At 38.6% G+C, this 17381-nt stretch overlaps 1 protein-coding gene across 21 annotated transcripts in view; it reads left to right on the top strand.

The window, feature by feature from the left end:
* Positions 1-17381, top strand: part of LOC130906048 (formin-binding protein 1) — a 110270-nt gene that overhangs the window by 76270 nt on the left and 16619 nt on the right. For 3 of the 21 annotated variants that reach the window (XM_057819935.1, XM_057819938.1, XM_057819936.1), the window contains exons 9-14: positions 1206-1352; positions 5002-5196; positions 8319-8507; positions 15241-15342; positions 17068-17082; positions 17303-17338. In XM_057819935.1, the coding sequence (XP_057675918.1) occupies positions 1206-1352; positions 5002-5196; positions 8319-8507; positions 15241-15342; positions 17068-17082; positions 17303-17338 (684 nt within the window). The remainder of the gene's footprint in view (positions 1-1205; positions 1353-5001; positions 5197-8318; positions 8508-15240; positions 15343-17067; positions 17083-17302; positions 17339-17381) is intronic. The other 18 variants (XM_057819937.1, XM_057819940.1, XM_057819939.1 and 15 more) reach the window with 9 other exon arrangements.

Below are 17381 nucleotides of genomic sequence, written 5' to 3'. Positions count from 1 at the left end.
GTCATTGCGTCTTCGTGTCGCAGAGTCGCCATGTAAACTGTCCCTTAGACTGGGAACGTTTGTACATTCGAAACCAGAGCATTCGTAGTCATTCTATCCGATTTTCAGGGCATTTGCTGGCCACTTGCTGTTCATTTTAGGGCATTTACAGGTGATTTTCTGTTGAGTTTGAGTCACTGCCTATTCATTTGGGTAATTCCCAGGTCACTTCTTGTTCTGTAAATAAACAGGAAGAGACCCATAAAATACCCCAAAATCAGCAGGAAGTGACTGAAAATCAACAGGTAAATGACCTTAAATGGCCCAAAATTACCTCATTGCCTGGCATTGGCTGCTACTACCGGCCATACACGTTCAATCCGTTTGAAGTGGGAGGGATGGCAGCGAATGAACAAATGTTCATTCGCTGCCACCCTCCCAGTTCTAATGGATTTCCTGAACAATGTATCGATAATCGTCATATCGTCAGATCATCGTTATCGTAAGCTTTGTATCGCAAATCGTATCGTATCGTGAGGTACCAAGAGGTTCCCACTCCTAACGCTATGTGTCCTACAGTCACATTTACGTATAAAAAATTTCAGGAAATTAAAATTGGCCAAAAAAATTTCCCATTCATTTCCAGTTTACAAAATTTCCCATTCCTTCCCAATGGCCGTATTCAGCATTCCATTGACAGGAAGTGACCTGTGAACCAGAGCAAGTAACCCACAAAATGCCTCCAAATGAACGGGCAGTGAGCCCGAAATACCCAAAATCCCTCAAAATCAGCCAGATGTGACCCAATGTACCATCGCTATTGCTCCAGAAATTGCATTTTCTTTTCTTTGTTGCTTGGTCTGGTAACAACTTATTTTACAGCGGCGTCATAAGACTGTCATGAGACCGTCTTAATTGTGACATGACACTGTCTTGAGCATGAATGAACGCTCGTGACAGATGTCATGACGTGTCATCCGTAAAGTGTCACTTTTGATTGGATGCAGAAGATCCGGACTGAACCTAAATGGGATTAGTGACAAAATTTGCCGGATGACACTTAATGACATCTGTCATGTCATAATTATGACGGTCTTGTGACGCCATTGTCAAATAAAGTCACCCTTTGCCTTGTAGAAATATTTTTGTACTCAGTATTATGACAATAAATTCTATTCTATTCTATTCTATTCTATTCTATTCTATTCTATTCTATTCTATTCTAGAAACTCCAAAACATGGAGGAGAAGCGTATCGAAAGGCTAGCAGCGTGCATGACAACATTCGCTGACGTGGACCGCCAGGTGATCCCTATCGTGGGAAAATGTCTGGACGGCATGACCAAGGCGGCTGAGTCCATCCAGGCCAAGGAGGTACGGAGAGCAAACATTGAAGTGTGGCTAATGTGCAGGGAGGTCACGTGGCTGGCGTGTGATGAAAAAAGCACGCCAAGGGGGGGCGGGGTGGTGGGTTTTCATACTTTCGCTGTTCTGACACGGATGCGCTGCCTGCCTCTAGCTTGCAAGTGACAACATGTCACGTGGCAGGATAAGTTTAGTTGAGTGTGTTCAAGCGTAGCACTCGCTGTTTTTTAAAAACAGCTCATTCGATGATGAAATCATGATGTAATATGATTCATTTTTAAATCAATGAAATAACATTTAAATGTACAGGGTAGTTAACAAAAGCTGTATCATTAATTATGTTCACTAACAATTCTTTTTTTTAAGTAACGATTTTAACCATTATTGAAGAAATTACTGTATTGTAATTATTTTTTTTAATTAACATTGTTGTTTTCTTTCTTGCAATGTATTAATTCATCAACTATGATGATTTAGTAAAAGTATTAAATGTGTTTTTATATACTGTATATATATTTGTATTACAATGGTTTTTCTCTTACTCAAATATTTATTTCAATATTCACAATTAATTTTATTTACTTATGTCTTATATATGATAATTTTTTTAGGACAAATTAGTTAACCAGTTATTTAACTACGGAGAAAAATGGTTAAAAAGAAAAAAAAATTAAATGATTATCAACTAAATTACAGTAAATAACAAATTTAAAAAAATAATAAAATCAGCAATTTAAATGGTAAAACTAAAACGCACAAATTTTTAATGTATTTTTATTTTACTGATATTTAGCATTTTAACCCTGTGATGCGTGAAATAAGATTTTTCCTTTCTTCTTATCCTTCATCCATTTCATTGAAAATTACAATTAGCTGTCTACTGTAGTGACCGCTATGTACCAGAGGGTTACTACTTTAATCCAGTTTTCTTCATTTTCGTGGTCTTGTTTAACCAATATTTTTTTGTCATGAAATATCAAATTTGGATGTAGAAGGTTTTTGCATGAGATACTGTATGTGACTCTCTCCTACTGTCTCGTTGTGTGATTCATGTTCCTCTTCGTGTGTCCTCGGGGACTCCCGAACAGGGTGTTTTGGTCACGTCTGACATATTTAGCTTTCTCCCCTATTCTCCTTTCTACCTTATCGCCTCGGCTGTAAACAATGCAGACAGCTGTGTGGCGGCTTATCTGCAGACCTGCCGATTAGCCGGAGAATCACAGGAAGCAGACAGTGGTGTGTTAAGATACAGTATGACACAGGGGAAAATAGGAGTTTTTAACCCTATTAATCCTTTATAAGGCACTTATTTTACTCAATGACTGCCATTGACAGCGTTAGACGTCCAATCCATTTTGACTGGGAGAAGTTGGCAGTGAGTGATGGCGAGTGCTGTCAATGGTATTGAAACATGAACATTAACATCCAATCCTCTAGTTTTAAATGATCGTTGTCAATAGAAGGTAGTGGGTTAACTGCCGATTTGCCATCCTATTAGCATTGCCAGCAAGACTGTACTTCCTGATTGATTGATTGATCGATTGATTGATTGGTTGATCCTGCAGTACCGTCTTGCAGACAATTGTAAAAGACACTTTGAGTCACCAGCAAGTTTTACCTGTTTTTGGCAAGTCAAATCGAGTCACGAGGTTATGTCTAGTTGAGCCGAGTCACAAGGGTGTAAAGACGAGTTGTGTCAAGCCAAAGGTTGTAAAGACGAGTGGTGTCAAGTCAAAAAGTTGTCGAGTCAAGGCGAATCACAGGTTAGTCAAGGCCTTCACCATTGCTCCCCACCTCAGGTTTATCTTTGAGGGGAACCTTACTGTCAAAGTATTTTTTTAAAACTATGATTGTGCAGGGAATGAACTACATTAAGGTGTTCCGAGCTGATCACTGGCAGGTGGAAACCAATCTACGATCCGAGTTTTTCGAGTCAGCTTGTTGAGTCTCAAGTCATTGTCTCACGAGTAAAGTCGAGTCGAGTCTCGAGTTTAGTGCTGCAACGATTAATCTTTTAGTTCGAGTATTCGATTAGAAAAAAAAGATTCGAACTAAATTTCGCTGCTTTGAGTATTCATTTAATTAAAGTGGTGTTGTAATTGTTTGTTTTGAACGTGTTTGCATTTAGTTTTATTGATTTGGATAGATACACTGCCCTCTAGTCTGCCTCATTTCACATGGCTGAATCCAGCTGCTCCCTGTTAAGACCAACATAAGCTAAGATTTTGTTTGAACTAATGTTTTTTTCATAATTTAGTTTATAGGTATATTTAGCCGTTTTTTGTGAGAATATGTGTCCGAACCATTTGTTAAGAGCATTTTAAAATAAATAAATAAATAACGTTAGCAGTTTATAGCATTTAAGCCAGCTGACTTTCGCTATGCAAGCCAGCCAATTGCTCTTTTGTTGTACATAGATCCTCATTTATTTTTTTAATACCGTTTGAGACTCAGCTCAGGTATTTTTAATTGTTTTATATTCCTTATCCGATTATTCGAACTAACTACTTCGTTTATTAATCGATTACTAAAATAATCGACGCTGCAGCCCTACTTTTAAGTGGTGTGTGTTATCAAGCGTAATAAAATTTTTAGGTAAGAAGCAAGTTTATTTTTTTATATATAAGATCTTAAGTTTTTTGAACGAAAGCAGTACATTTGTTTTTATTTTTCTATTTATTATTATTATATTATTATATATATGTAACATGTGTAATATATATATATATTTATATATGTTATATCATTATTTTTATATTCTATTTTTATTTTTCCTGTTTTGTGATGTATATTTATAATTCCTCTTTACCTTTAAAAATGTTTTATCCAATAACTTGATTAATCGATTGTATTTTCAGTAGGATACTCGATTACTAAAATATTCGATAACTGCAGCCCTACTCGAGTTATTGCCTCACACGTCGAGTTGAGTCTCGGACCCTCCCAGTTTAAGCGAGTCAAGTCCGAGTCTGCGTTTTTTTCTTCAAGTCGGAGTCAAGTTGCGAGTCATTAAATGGGCAACTCGAGTCGACTTGAGTCTGAGTCCCTGTGACTCGAGTCCAATTGTCTTCCCTCTTGCAAACCTCAACTGTCCAACCACTTCCCCGGTTAGTTGATGTTCCAGCCAATCAGGAGAAAGGCGTGACCAGGAATCAACTATCTGCTTGCATACAATGTCGTAATGCAAAGCGGTTCCATTTCAGGAAAGAACGTTACAAAAAGCCTTACTTGACAGGAACCCATTTTTTTGCTCTTACACAAACCAATACGTCATACAGTGGCTTCATGTGGTATGGTTGCCTTCTAGTGGCGAGCCAGTCAGGGGAAGGAGGCGGGAGCTGCAGACGTGACCAGAAAGCGACTATATACTTAAATACTATGACGGAATGCAAAGCGGTTTTTGTAGATAGGTCAATTTCCTAAGTTTGTCTCATTTAAAGAGGAGCAAAGAAGGTCACGAAAAGTTTTTTTTGACGGGAATCGATGTTTTTGCGTGTGTGACGAGAAGAGCCATCGTCCAATCGACAGCTGTATATTCCACCCATGAAACAGGTCTCGAATAGATCTTCCCCAGATTGATATGTTGAATATTTTCGTAGCGGATATATGGAACTATCAATCTGATAAACCACCGATTGACGTGTATTTGCTTGTCCAGGACTCCAATCAGGTGGTGGAGTCCTACAAGTCTGGCTTTGAACCTCCTGGAGATGTGGAGTTTGAGGACTACGGCCAGGCCATGAAGAGGACGGTGTCGGAAAGCAGTTTGAGCAACTCGCGAGGGGAGTCCCGCGAGAGGTCCGCCGTCAAAAGCAAGGGCAAACTCTGGCCCTTCATCAAGAACAAAAACAAGGTAAAACGCACTCACAGAAGCAGCGCAAGCCTTCCTAGATAATGTTCTGCGGGTTCTCTGGTGGTATTTTTGATGGTGGTTTATTTCCCCCCCCTTCCCTCACTGACGTGGAGCGTCCGTCCCGTCTGTAACACACTAATGCATTTCCCGCCTCTCCGGCTCCATATTAATTCACCTTCCGCCTCACTCTTGTTTTCCATTGACTGGCTGTCCACTGTGAGCAGAGATAGCTGATATCTGACTTGTGGGCTGGTGGTACACTCATTTCTTTTAGAAGCTTTCACGTCACTCTTAGGTGCCTGTTGGGATGAATGACCTAAAGAAAGGGTGTGTGAAGTATTTAGAGTAGAAAGTAGAAATTGAGTAATCCCCCACAGCAATTTTTTCCCCTCCAATTTTCAATTTTATTTCCCAGCTATTTTCTGGAAACAAATTCATTCATGTGTTCAACTCGGCGATGTACAGTGGTACCTCGAGATACGAGAGTGTCGGTCCACGAAAAATTAATATAGTGTCGAGTAGGGCGGGAACCTCTGGGTAGCTCACGATAAGATTTGCGATACAAGGCTCACGATAACGATGATCTCACGATGTGGCAATACAGCAATTATCGATACATTGGTGGGGAAAAAATTGATTTTTGGTCACTTCCTGTTGATTTTGGGGCATTTCTGGGTCACGTCCTATTGATTTTGGGGCATTTACGGGTCACTTCCTGTTCAGTAACCCAAAATCAACAGGAAGTGACCTGGGGAAGATACCTGAATGAATCCTAGGTGACTCAAAATGAACAGGAAGTGACCTGTAAATCCCCCCAAAATTGAGACGTGGTCATGCTGAGTGCCATTGACAACGCTAGATGTCCAATCCATTTTGACTGTCAAAAAAACTGGATGTCCATGTATTTTAGACAGTGACACCTTTTTAAAATGATATCTCGATTTTTGGTGGCAGCGTACCGATAACCTTTTGGGATTTTGGGATTTTGTCACACCCCTAGTGTCGAGTACTTTTCCTTGTAAATAACGTCCAATGGCCCCAAGGGTAATCGCATTGCATGTTGGGTAATGAAGTTCCAACTTTAACGCCACAACAACGTTTGGCTATAAATGTAAACAAAGTGCTCATGTATATGAAACAAAAGAAGACTAACTTAGAAACAGCGAGATGAAATGGCTAGCAAGCAAGGGCTGCGGAAGTTAGCTCGTCTTTTACCACTTGCCATGAGCTCGAGTAGTCATGTGATAACATCTGGAGAGTCAGCCTAACATACAAGTTACACTTAAGCACCTCTAAGCGGCGAAAAGGCGTTCAGGCAATCAGAGGACAGGACAGCAAATTTAATGTGGTGTAATCAAATAGGCAATTTACATGTGATTAATCATGAAAAAAAAATGATACAAAAGCCACTCCGGAACGAATGAATTTCATATCGTGAAGTACCACTGTACCATGTTTAACTCATTACATGCAATTGAGAGCGATATATGTTAGGGCTGGGCGATATGGCCTTAAGTACGTATCATGGTAAATTGAGCAGATTTACCTCGATAATGATAAATGACGAAAAATTCGCCCAAGCGGACTGTTATATAATTTGAAATTCTGGCTCAATGCAGGAAATAAAAATGAACTGACAATAAGAATTCAAGTATGAACATCTATTACAGCTTGTTTTCCAGCATTATACAAATCAATACAACGACTGTGCAAAAATGTCATTGTGACACAAATTACTTACAGCTTGAATAGTACACTTCAAACAGACAACTTAGTGTTAAGGGCCTCTGTGACATAATTACACACACATGCACCCCCCACACAGACACAACCACATTAAAAACTATGTTGCTCTAATGCCAATGAAAAATTTAAGATTTTATGATGGCAATAATGACACGGAGTGAAGCAAGCACATAAAGAAAAATAGCTGTGGCCATTAAACGGTCATATTATAGGCTTCACTGTTGGATGACACTTTATGCTGAATGCTTTACCATCATAAAAGCTATCAGAGAAATCACACACACAGATAACGCGACGTACTGATTGCTAGATAAAGTCCGTGCCCAATCCACTCATTAAGTTCAGCCGTTTCGACAAGGTTAAAGCTGCTATCCGACTCCATCACGTTCATTAGTAGCGTTAGCCGCTAGCATTAGCCTGTGGCCTGGCTACCAGTAGAAAGCACTAAAAGCACCCTCTCCTGTAATCGTGAGAACCAGGGAGGACAGCGGGTGAAAGTCTGTCTGGAGGCCACCAAGAGTCTACTTAATGTCGGGTAAAAGTTTGGCGATGCTCCCTTAAGCCCAACTCCATCACGTTTGCTTGTAGCGTTAGCCGCTAGCTTAAGCCTCCCGGGGTTCTGTTTGTTTGGTTTCCTGATAACCAGGTAACTTCATGCTTGAGCACACTGACTGCTTTCTTAAAGGGGAATGAACATAGCCGAACAACACAAAGTCAAAACGGGCTGAAAAGATTATACTAGTATTTTCTTGTTTTATTAAATTACCGAATTTGCCGACATAGTCAAAATTGCGTCGATCATCGTGAAGAATTTTGGTAACGGTAAATTTTGGGTATACCGCCCGGCTTTAATATATGTCCCAATTCAGTAAAAGAAGGACATTTATCACCGCTCTGTGGATATTTTCAATCTTAAGTTTTAGTCACTTTCAGTTCAAATGAATATGACATCAATTGCCGTCAATGGCTTCGAAATTGGACTACTAATTGGCAGGAAACGGGAATAAATTGGTTTGCGGAGGGATTACTATTTGAAATCATCAAAATGGCTGTCTTTGGGAGATTTTGCGTCACTTCGTAATGATTAGCTTTGTTTTTTTGACAATGCATGGCATTTTTACTTCTTCTTGGACATCTATTTAGGCAAGACTTGCTCAAAACGGACGCCTGCATGTGCTACGCTCCGCTCCGGCTGCTCGCTCGACTGCACTTTTGTGTTTTCTCCCATTCCGCCAACGATTTCGCCATTCCCTTCAAGTTTTGTTTGATTTATTTGAATGTGTCGAGGAGGCTTATTGATTTTGTGTTCCCTCCTCCTTTTCCTCCGTTGGGATTCTGGCCCCCTTTTCTTCTTCTATGGTTTTCCTTACCGCTAGTTTATGTCCCTGTTAACGTCCCCCCGCCAGCCCCCGCCGGCCCCCCCGGCCTCATCCCTGCCCTCACCCTCTGCTGTTCCCAACGACTCCCAATCTCCTAAGCAGCACAAGGAGCCCCTCTCGCACCGCCTCAACGACTTCATGGCCTCCAAGCCCAAAATGCACTGCCTGCGGAGCCTGAGGCGAGGGGTAAGTGTGCGTGCGTGCGCGTGCCGAGCTTTGTGCATGCTTTTGTGTGCCTCTGCACCTGAGCGCTTCACATTCCGCACTGTATGGGCCCCCAAGGTATTACTAGCCAAACATGAATACCACTGGAATCAAGGCATGTAGCGTTCCTTAATGGTTCAATGATTTGAATTTACAGTTTTATAATACTAGCAAATTTTACTGTATATATATTTTTCACAACGACTATCAATCAATGGTTTCCGTTCAAGTAATAGTGTCGAAAGATTACTGCTATTGACGCTAATGGATGTCCAATCCATTTTGAGTGGCTGGATTGGAAGTCCATTATGAGCCAAACATGAATAGCATTGGAATCAAGGCATGTAACGTTATATAATGGTTTAACGATTTGAATGTACAATTCTGTAATACTTCATTTTACTGTAACTGTATATATTTTTTTCACGAATGGATGGATTGATGTCCATTGGCAGCGAATGACTTCAAAGGATGTTATAATAAACGTGTAGTAAATGGTAATAAATGTTTCGTATTATAACAAATTTGCTCAACCTGTTTTATAGTGGAAATGCGTTTGCATTATATATATATATATATATATATATATATATATATATATATATATATATATATATATATATATATATATATATATATATATATATATAATACTCTTAAATGATAAACCTAATATTTACACAAATAGTTGCAAAAAACATATATTTAGCCATCTGGAAAGAGTTCATTGTATTTATTCGTCTACAAATAAATATTACTCATTAATGTACTACATTTCCTATGAGTATTTGCAAAAGAAAGCTAACAAATAAGGACAAACTTTATTCCATATTTTCAAAAATAGTGTCTGGGGAAAAACAAAAATCTGTATGAAATACTGTACGTTTTTCATTTTCTCTGCTACAAAAAAAAATCACTAGCGTATTTTCCGCAATATAAGGCGTCACTCGCATTCAATACATTTTCTACAGCACAAGCACGAAGATTAATGACGAAGCGACACGCGACGTTTGTGCACGTGAAAATTTGCGCTTCTGCACGTACACGTGCATACGTGGACCAGTGACATGATATAAGAAAATAGGAAATGGTTCTTTTTCTGTCGCTGTTGCCTGGCACTACAACCAGTCAGCAACAGATTCATTGATCGACATATCACCTGCTAGGACACTAGCCAAACCAGAAATTGACATCCACACGCCACACTTTGTCAACATGGTGGAGCGTATCATTTTTGCAGTGTGCGACCAGCACATACTTTATTATACCGCTCAGAAAATAAAATGGCAAAATAAATAAAACAGCAGCATAATAATAAAAAATCTGCCTCCACATGGTTGCATTCAGAAAAGAAAAATCCCTTCGAGACGAGCGATGACACGCAGCCAGAGGGCGGTGGGTGTCGGTGTCCTTTTGCTGATGCAGTCGCATCGCACCCCGTGTGTTGCCTTTCAGCTCAAACGGCGATGACTGCCGCATTTCGCCATCGCTCCTCACATCCCGTGTGTCGGGCCGATAGGGTGCACCTTCAATCAACGGCCTATTTTCAAACTCTTTTCATATATAAGGCACAGTAAATGGTGTAAATGGTGTTATACTTATATAGCGCTTTTCCACCTTTCAAGGCGCTCAAAGCGCTTTACACTATCTCGCCATCTACCTACTGTAGTAGTAGTAGTAGTGGTAGTAGATTTTGCATTATGCATCCAATATCTGGAGCTGCGCTATAGGGAAGATCATGCCAAGATTAATCAATATTGATCTATACTGTAAATAAGGCGCATCGGATTATAAGGTGCACTTTTGAGAAAATTGAATTTGGTCAAACTGAATTGGTGCGCCGGAAAATACGGTACTGTATCCCAAAAAATAGTGCCAAGGTTGCATCTGTATTGTTAGTAATCACTATACTATTTTACACTACACTATACTACACTACACTACACTACAGATTATAAATTTAACATTATAAAAACAATAGATAAATAAACTCATCAACTCATACTTAACTCATTGCTTAGTAAGTTGCTAATAGCTTGTTAATGGTTGTTTATTAATGATCTATTAACTAGTTATAATGGATAGTTATTATAAAGTGTTACCAAAATCAGATAATAATTCTTCTGGCGCTACTAGCTTTATGTCACAAAAAGAGTCGTTCAGCTTAGGTAGTTTATTATTTTTTTTTTTTCCAAAAAAGCCTTTTTCCCCAGAATGTAACACATTTAATACCTTGACTCATACAGTGCGGTGCAGGTCCTTATCTTTTTTTTCTAACTTGCTTCCCGTTCCTGTGAATCAGTGATGGCTGTCTGACTCACCAGCCTTGTCTTCATTTTGTGTCCTCATTCTTAACTCTTTGCGACACACCACCGACACCCCTAAGCTCCCTCATCCTTGTCCTAGCAATACGCCTTGACAGTAGTAGAAGTCAAATCCCAGCATATTCCCAGTTGGCTATCTCCTATTCGCGGTTGTAAAACAACTCAAGATGACGCTGCCTTATGTTGAGGTGTTTTGTCACAAAATTCAGATATTGTAATCAACGTCATGGATGTTTTCAGTAGGGTGTCATCATTGGAGAGGTTGAAACGCACCTTCCCATCCGGTTGTCCGTGACCTCAGGAATAGGTGTTAGCATGCGTTTTCCTTCCGCATGTCACACAATATGTAGGGACAGTGGTCACTACAGTGGACAGCTATTCACACTTTTAACCTTTAAAAGGTTAATTTTTGGTCATTCAAAAAATACTTGAATATTAGCAGTTAATATTCTCTCTCTATTTTCATTATTAATATGTTTATAAAATAATGTTTGGGCAGTAAATTTTAAATGAAAACAATGGTAACAAAAGCTAAATCAGTTAAATTAAAATGAATAAAAACAGAAATATATGGCCCCAAGGAACCTTCTAAAGTAGATTTTTTTCTATTGTTTTTAACTCATTGCATGCCATTGGCAGCAATACACGTCCAATTCAATTAAACTTGGCCATAAATGCCTCATGTTTCAGTGCCATTGACGGTGTTAGACGTCCAATCCATTTTGATTGGGAGTGGCGAATGAACGTTTTTATGTTACAAACGCCTCTATAAATGTCCTGAAATAAAGTCGCGCTCTAATGAAAAGTCTCATTGTGGTACAAAAATAAAGTTTTATGAAAGGTAACGCGTAGTTTTTTCTAAATGTTTCAAGTCTAATGTCGTAATAGTCAGATTTTCTCAAACTTGGACGGAACGGTTATGGACGTCTACTGTATCGCTGTCAATGGCACTGAAACACTTTCCTCCATTCCCAGCATTGACGTCGTTTTTATTTCAGTAGCGGCAGATGTTATTCAAAGAAACAAGAATTGGTGTGAACGTGACATTTGAAAAGGACAATGCAAAGTGCAAATGAACTATTGAAAAAGCAAGAAGGGAAAAAATAAAAGTTTTTTTTAGATGGCGCAGATTTGAGAGGACAGGAAATAGTCCATCGCGCTTTGAAAGTGCGATAACCGCCATTTGAATCCATGCATTGTCGCTCGTCTGCAAATATATTTTAGCCTTCAAATGGAGATGATTGAAATGAAAGCCGGTGTTTTTATGTCCTTCATCAGATGGAGTCAGCTTGTGCCGCTTCGTGGCTGATAGCAGTTTATCTATGTTTAATGTATATAGATGTTGTCTGTTTGAAAAACTCTAGTGATGATAGCTGGGTAATTCGGCCCCCACTGGCAAACAAATCAGTGAATACAATGTATAACTAGTTGCCAATAAACGAGAATTTGCAAATAGTTTTGAAAAAACTTGCAAAAACAGTAGTACTTCTAAAGCTAATGGGTGATTCTCATGAAAGCTATGCATTACGATAATGAAGGAGAGTTACCAAAGCTAGCTTAAAATAGCAGAATGCTGGGAGGACTTGATCGTTATTTTTCCATCAACAGTTTGAGCTCCTTAATATTTTATTTACAGTAAAATATCATTTTGATTAATATCTCAAAACATGTCATGTTACACATTACGGTAATGATCACCTAAAGTAGGTGGGGAAGTAGGCATATGTAAACATAACAACTATTAATAATATAAAAAAAGATCAAACAATCTTACCAGGTAGCTATCTTTTGTCTTGTCTTCTTTGTGGTGCATTATGGTTCAGAAAGAATAACTTTATTTTAAAAAATAACAAAACAAAAAAAAAACACATTGTAATGATGACAGTACCATGAACATAGAGTGCAACAATAATGAAAACTGCATCCTTGGACACTAGATTTTCCCTCATTTTTTTTAAAGAAACCATTATATCTTTAAATCATCTGCTAAATGATATAGTTATAAACAAATGTGTTTATATTTTTATGAAATTGATTGAATATTTATGATGCTGTATTGAGGTGAAAACATGGACGCATTTCAGTCATGAATTTACGACTCTAAAATCAGTTTAAAAACATATTTTGATAACATAACAAATGGTGGACTGGACTACATAATAGACATCTTTCAACTAAAAATGAATTTTTTCATTTCAGTTTTTCATGACTCTATCCCTAAAATATTCAAAGACATACTATAGGTTAGCTTCATGAGAATCACCCTTATGTTCAAAAATTGATGTTGTGAATATCTAGGTCTATCTCTAAAATTTTGCCAGTGGAGGTGTTATATAGAGCATAAGGATACATTTTATTGCAGCAGTTTGAGCATTTATTTGTATGTTCTTGGCTCTCAATTTTGGAACAATTCCTCACACTAGTAGAGCGACTTCAAATATATTTCTGCACACCTGTCGAACAAATCAAGCCATCAAGTTGGACTGCTATAATAAACTCATTTGTTGATGACTTGACTGCACTGATATTAAACACTCTTCAGTCATTTGTAATAATTTATATTACGGGCACAAATCTCTGTGAAAGAATTTATAGAATTATATAGTATATAGTGCGAGCTGCACTACTGTGCTCCAAACTCAGTGTTGGATATTATTCACAAGGTATGTGCTGTAGGGTTGGTCCGATCATGTTTTTTTGCTCCCGATCCGATCCCGATCGTTTTAGTTTGAGTATCTGCCCATCCCGATATTTCCCGATCCGATTGCTTTTTTTTTGCTCCCGATTCAATTCCAATCATTCCCGTAATTTTTCCCGATCATATACATTTTGGCAATGCATTAAGAAAAAAATGAATAAAACTCGGATGAATATATACATTTAACATACAGTACATAAGTACCGTATTTGTTTATTATGACAATAAATCCTCAAGATGGCATTTACATTATTAACATTCTTTCTGTGAGAGGGATCCACGGATAGAAAGACTTGTAATTCTTAAAGGATAAATATAAATATTACTTTGTATATTTTGACTAAATATTGCCATCTAGTGTATTTGTTGAGCTTTCAGTAAATGATACTGCAGCCATTTAACTCCTGCCCAAATGCATGATGGGAAGTGCAACCATGACTGTGTGTAGGGGCACCAATTGATATATCTTCTCTGCGTTGGGAAAGAACATAGGGTGTTAAGAAAATGATCAACTACTACCTTTCTTCCCCACATTGCCTCCCACGTTATTTTTAATTGCTGAGAGAGGTATTGTAAGGCTTTAGCCACAATAAAATGGCTCCAAAGGCTGTCAAAATTCTCTCTACTCATTATACGCTGCCTTTTAGCGCTATCTAAAGGTAAAACGGCGTCTTTATAGATTGAACGCGACAATGCGTGAGTGGGTCGTACAGCGCATGCTTAAATATTTAACGTGATTAATCAAAAAAAATTAATTACCGCCATTAACGCAATAAATTTGATAGCCCTACTTTAATCCAAAACTACTCTGGATGAGTGTAAGACATTTTTTTGTCTGTAACATTAAATACAATTAGAAAACGATTTAAATAAAAAATACATATTTATTAAAAAAAGGCATGTCTGATATTTTTATGCCGATTCCGATACTTTGAAAATGACGTGATCGGACCCGATCGATCGGGACATCTTTAGTAATTAGTTGACAAAATAAGATACTGTACAGTAGTCCCTCTTAATTTGAAAGCGTTGCTATACGAAAAATTCATTTTACGAAAATTTTTTCGATATTTTTTTTTCAGTTTCATATTACGAACAATTCATCATACGAAAGATAATACTGTATTACTGTAATAGATCATTCGTAACAGTGCAATAATACAACTACATTCGACTACAAGTGTAAACAAAGGACACCACAATGCTCATATATATGAAACAAAAGAATGTAACTTAAAAGGTACAAAAAGCGAGATCAAACAGGAAGCGATGGCTGCCGAAGTTTGCTCGTCTTTTAGCATTTCGTGTTTGTTACGAGCTCAAGTTTGTGATAAGGTCTGTAGAATGAGCCGAACAAACTAGTTACACTAGGGGGCGACAAAGCATTACAAATAAAGACAAGCAATCAGAGGACATAACAGATTTTAATGTTGTGTTTTTAGTGAAGCCTGGAAGCAATTAGGGGATTTACACTCCAGAACAAATTAATTTCGTATATTGAGGTACCACTGTATATTGTCAAAAGCAGCCAAAAGCATATGACTAGTGTGATGATTTGTCTTGCTATAATAACTCATGAGGGCATAAAGCATACTCATAGATGAATATCAAGAATATAACTGCTCAAATGGCTTTGCATAAACGTGACCGTTTTAGTGTGACAATTGATATGTGTTCTCTCCGACAACCAAAGCAGCAGCAGCACCAATCGCCGCGCTCGCTCATTTATCGCAAAGAGCTCATGAAGAGGACTCTGGGTCGGCCCACGTACGCTTTTGAAGCCCGGCAGTACGTCGTAAGTTGGCGCGCCATCCTCCTAAAAGGAGCCCCTGGCCGTCTATGGGTCTGACGACCCCAGACGATGACCTCATGCTACGCATCACGTGCGCCGGCTTGACGTTTTTGTGCGCGTTCGGCAGATGTGATGATCATCGTGACGATGATATCATTGCCAGAGGTGGGGGACTCAAGACACGTGACTCGACACTTTTTCCAGGCATAAAGTACTTGATTATAAAAACCCACTGTTTTCAAAAGTTCTACTGTTTCAATTTCGTCAGTCCCGGGAAATATGTTTGTACTTTCGTTATTGAGTTTAGAGGTATATTTAGCAGTTGTTTGTGGTAATATGTGTGAACAATTTGTTAAGAGCTTTGCAAAAACAAAAAACATTAACCTTTTATAGCATCTAAGCTAGCAGACGTTTGCTTTATGCAAGTGACCCAATTGTTCTGAGGTATTTTAATGTAGTTTTAAAAGCATTTATTGCTTTCTTGAAATTTTGCAGTTTTAAGAAACACTACATTTTGTTTTGTATTTGCATTTAATGCTCTTTCTAAAGTGCAATCTTAGCAAGGCAAATTATATGTTATTGCAGGCATAAACACTTTTCTTTTTTTTATATGTCTTATAATGTATTTTGCGAAATGTTCGTTATCCGATTACTCGATTATTCGAACTAACTAATCGATAAAATAATCGATTACCTAAATGATCGATAGCTGCAGCCCTAGACCACTGACACTTGATTTATATAAGAGCTGCATACTTGACCTACTCCCACCTCTGGTCTCATCAGCCATCCAAGTGTTGTTCACACTTAGGGGCCTCCAATTCAGCCCCTAAAGTCTTTTTCAATATACATGTTACATCCGTATGTCTGCCTGACTGCTTAAAAGCTAGTTCACAATCTCTGGCTGTATTAGTAGAACATTTCAATGGTTGACTAGTAAGTATAAATTTGATGGGTGAACTCTCGCTGTTTGATGACCGAGCCTTGCTTCAAAAAGCAAAAATTAAAAGGTATCATGGTACAACTTTTTCGGTTGCGTGAGTGGAGCTAAAAAATATGTAACACAGTGTCCACCAGCCCGCGAGCCTCTAAACTGGATGACCATGAATACAGAAAAAAAATACAAAAAAAATGTGTTGCCCCTTTGTATGAGATCTGCCCGCGTGCTTCTAGCACTCCCTGCTGTCCAGCGTGTGACATAGTAGAGACACCTAAAAGGCATGAAAGCAAATCTCCACGACTGCACTTTCCTCACCCGCTTTTCCTCTTATTTCCTCGCCCTTCATCCTTTAACACAGGGGTTCTCAAACTTTCAGACCCAGGGAAGACATGTATTTTTTATTTTGATTTGGGGGGGGGGGGGGGGGTAATTAATGACCGTAAAAATAAAAATTACCAACATTTTTAAAAATGATGTATTCTAGAGAGGAAATGCAATCTTCCAAAATGTTGGTAAAATTAAAAAATATATATCATATTGCATTAGGAATTAGCTTGAACTTTGAATTTTTTTGTGGAAAAGACATTGCATCGCCATTTTCAGACCCCGAGGCTGTAATTCGGACCTCAGTTTGAGAACCGCTGTAATTAGCAGTATTGAAACTGCCAATCGCGTATATTCTTTTTGACCTATGTATGAAAAGTTGGAATGTCCCTCACATTTCCCTCTTGACGTTGACCGTGTTGTTTCTCTCTCCCCCGCCTACCTCTTCCTCCCCCGCCATGAAGCTTTCTCTCAAGCTGGTAAGCATGACCGAGTAACTGCACCGCCACATCAAAGCAGCATGAAGCATGTCCACCCAGTAACACATTTGCCAATAACGCGACTTGTTTGGATTTGCTGTGACATAACGACGGATGTTGTCTCACGATGTCATATTTTCATTTGTGTTATTTTTTTGTTCGATGGCGTGGCTGTGTCGTTCCCCCTCATCCCTCTCCCATTCCCCGCTCGGTGGTGCAGATCACACTCAATTCCCACGTCAGGAATCTCATTGAGGTGATCCCGTTTTATTGTTGTGGTTTTTAGCTGCCTTCCTAAC

This window comes from Corythoichthys intestinalis, chromosome 17 (assembly GCF_030265065.1).
Source record: "Corythoichthys intestinalis isolate RoL2023-P3 chromosome 17, ASM3026506v1, whole genome shotgun sequence".
Taxonomy (NCBI): domain Eukaryota; kingdom Metazoa; phylum Chordata; class Actinopteri; order Syngnathiformes; family Syngnathidae; genus Corythoichthys; species Corythoichthys intestinalis.
This window is presented reverse-complemented; position numbering and strand designations above follow the sequence as displayed.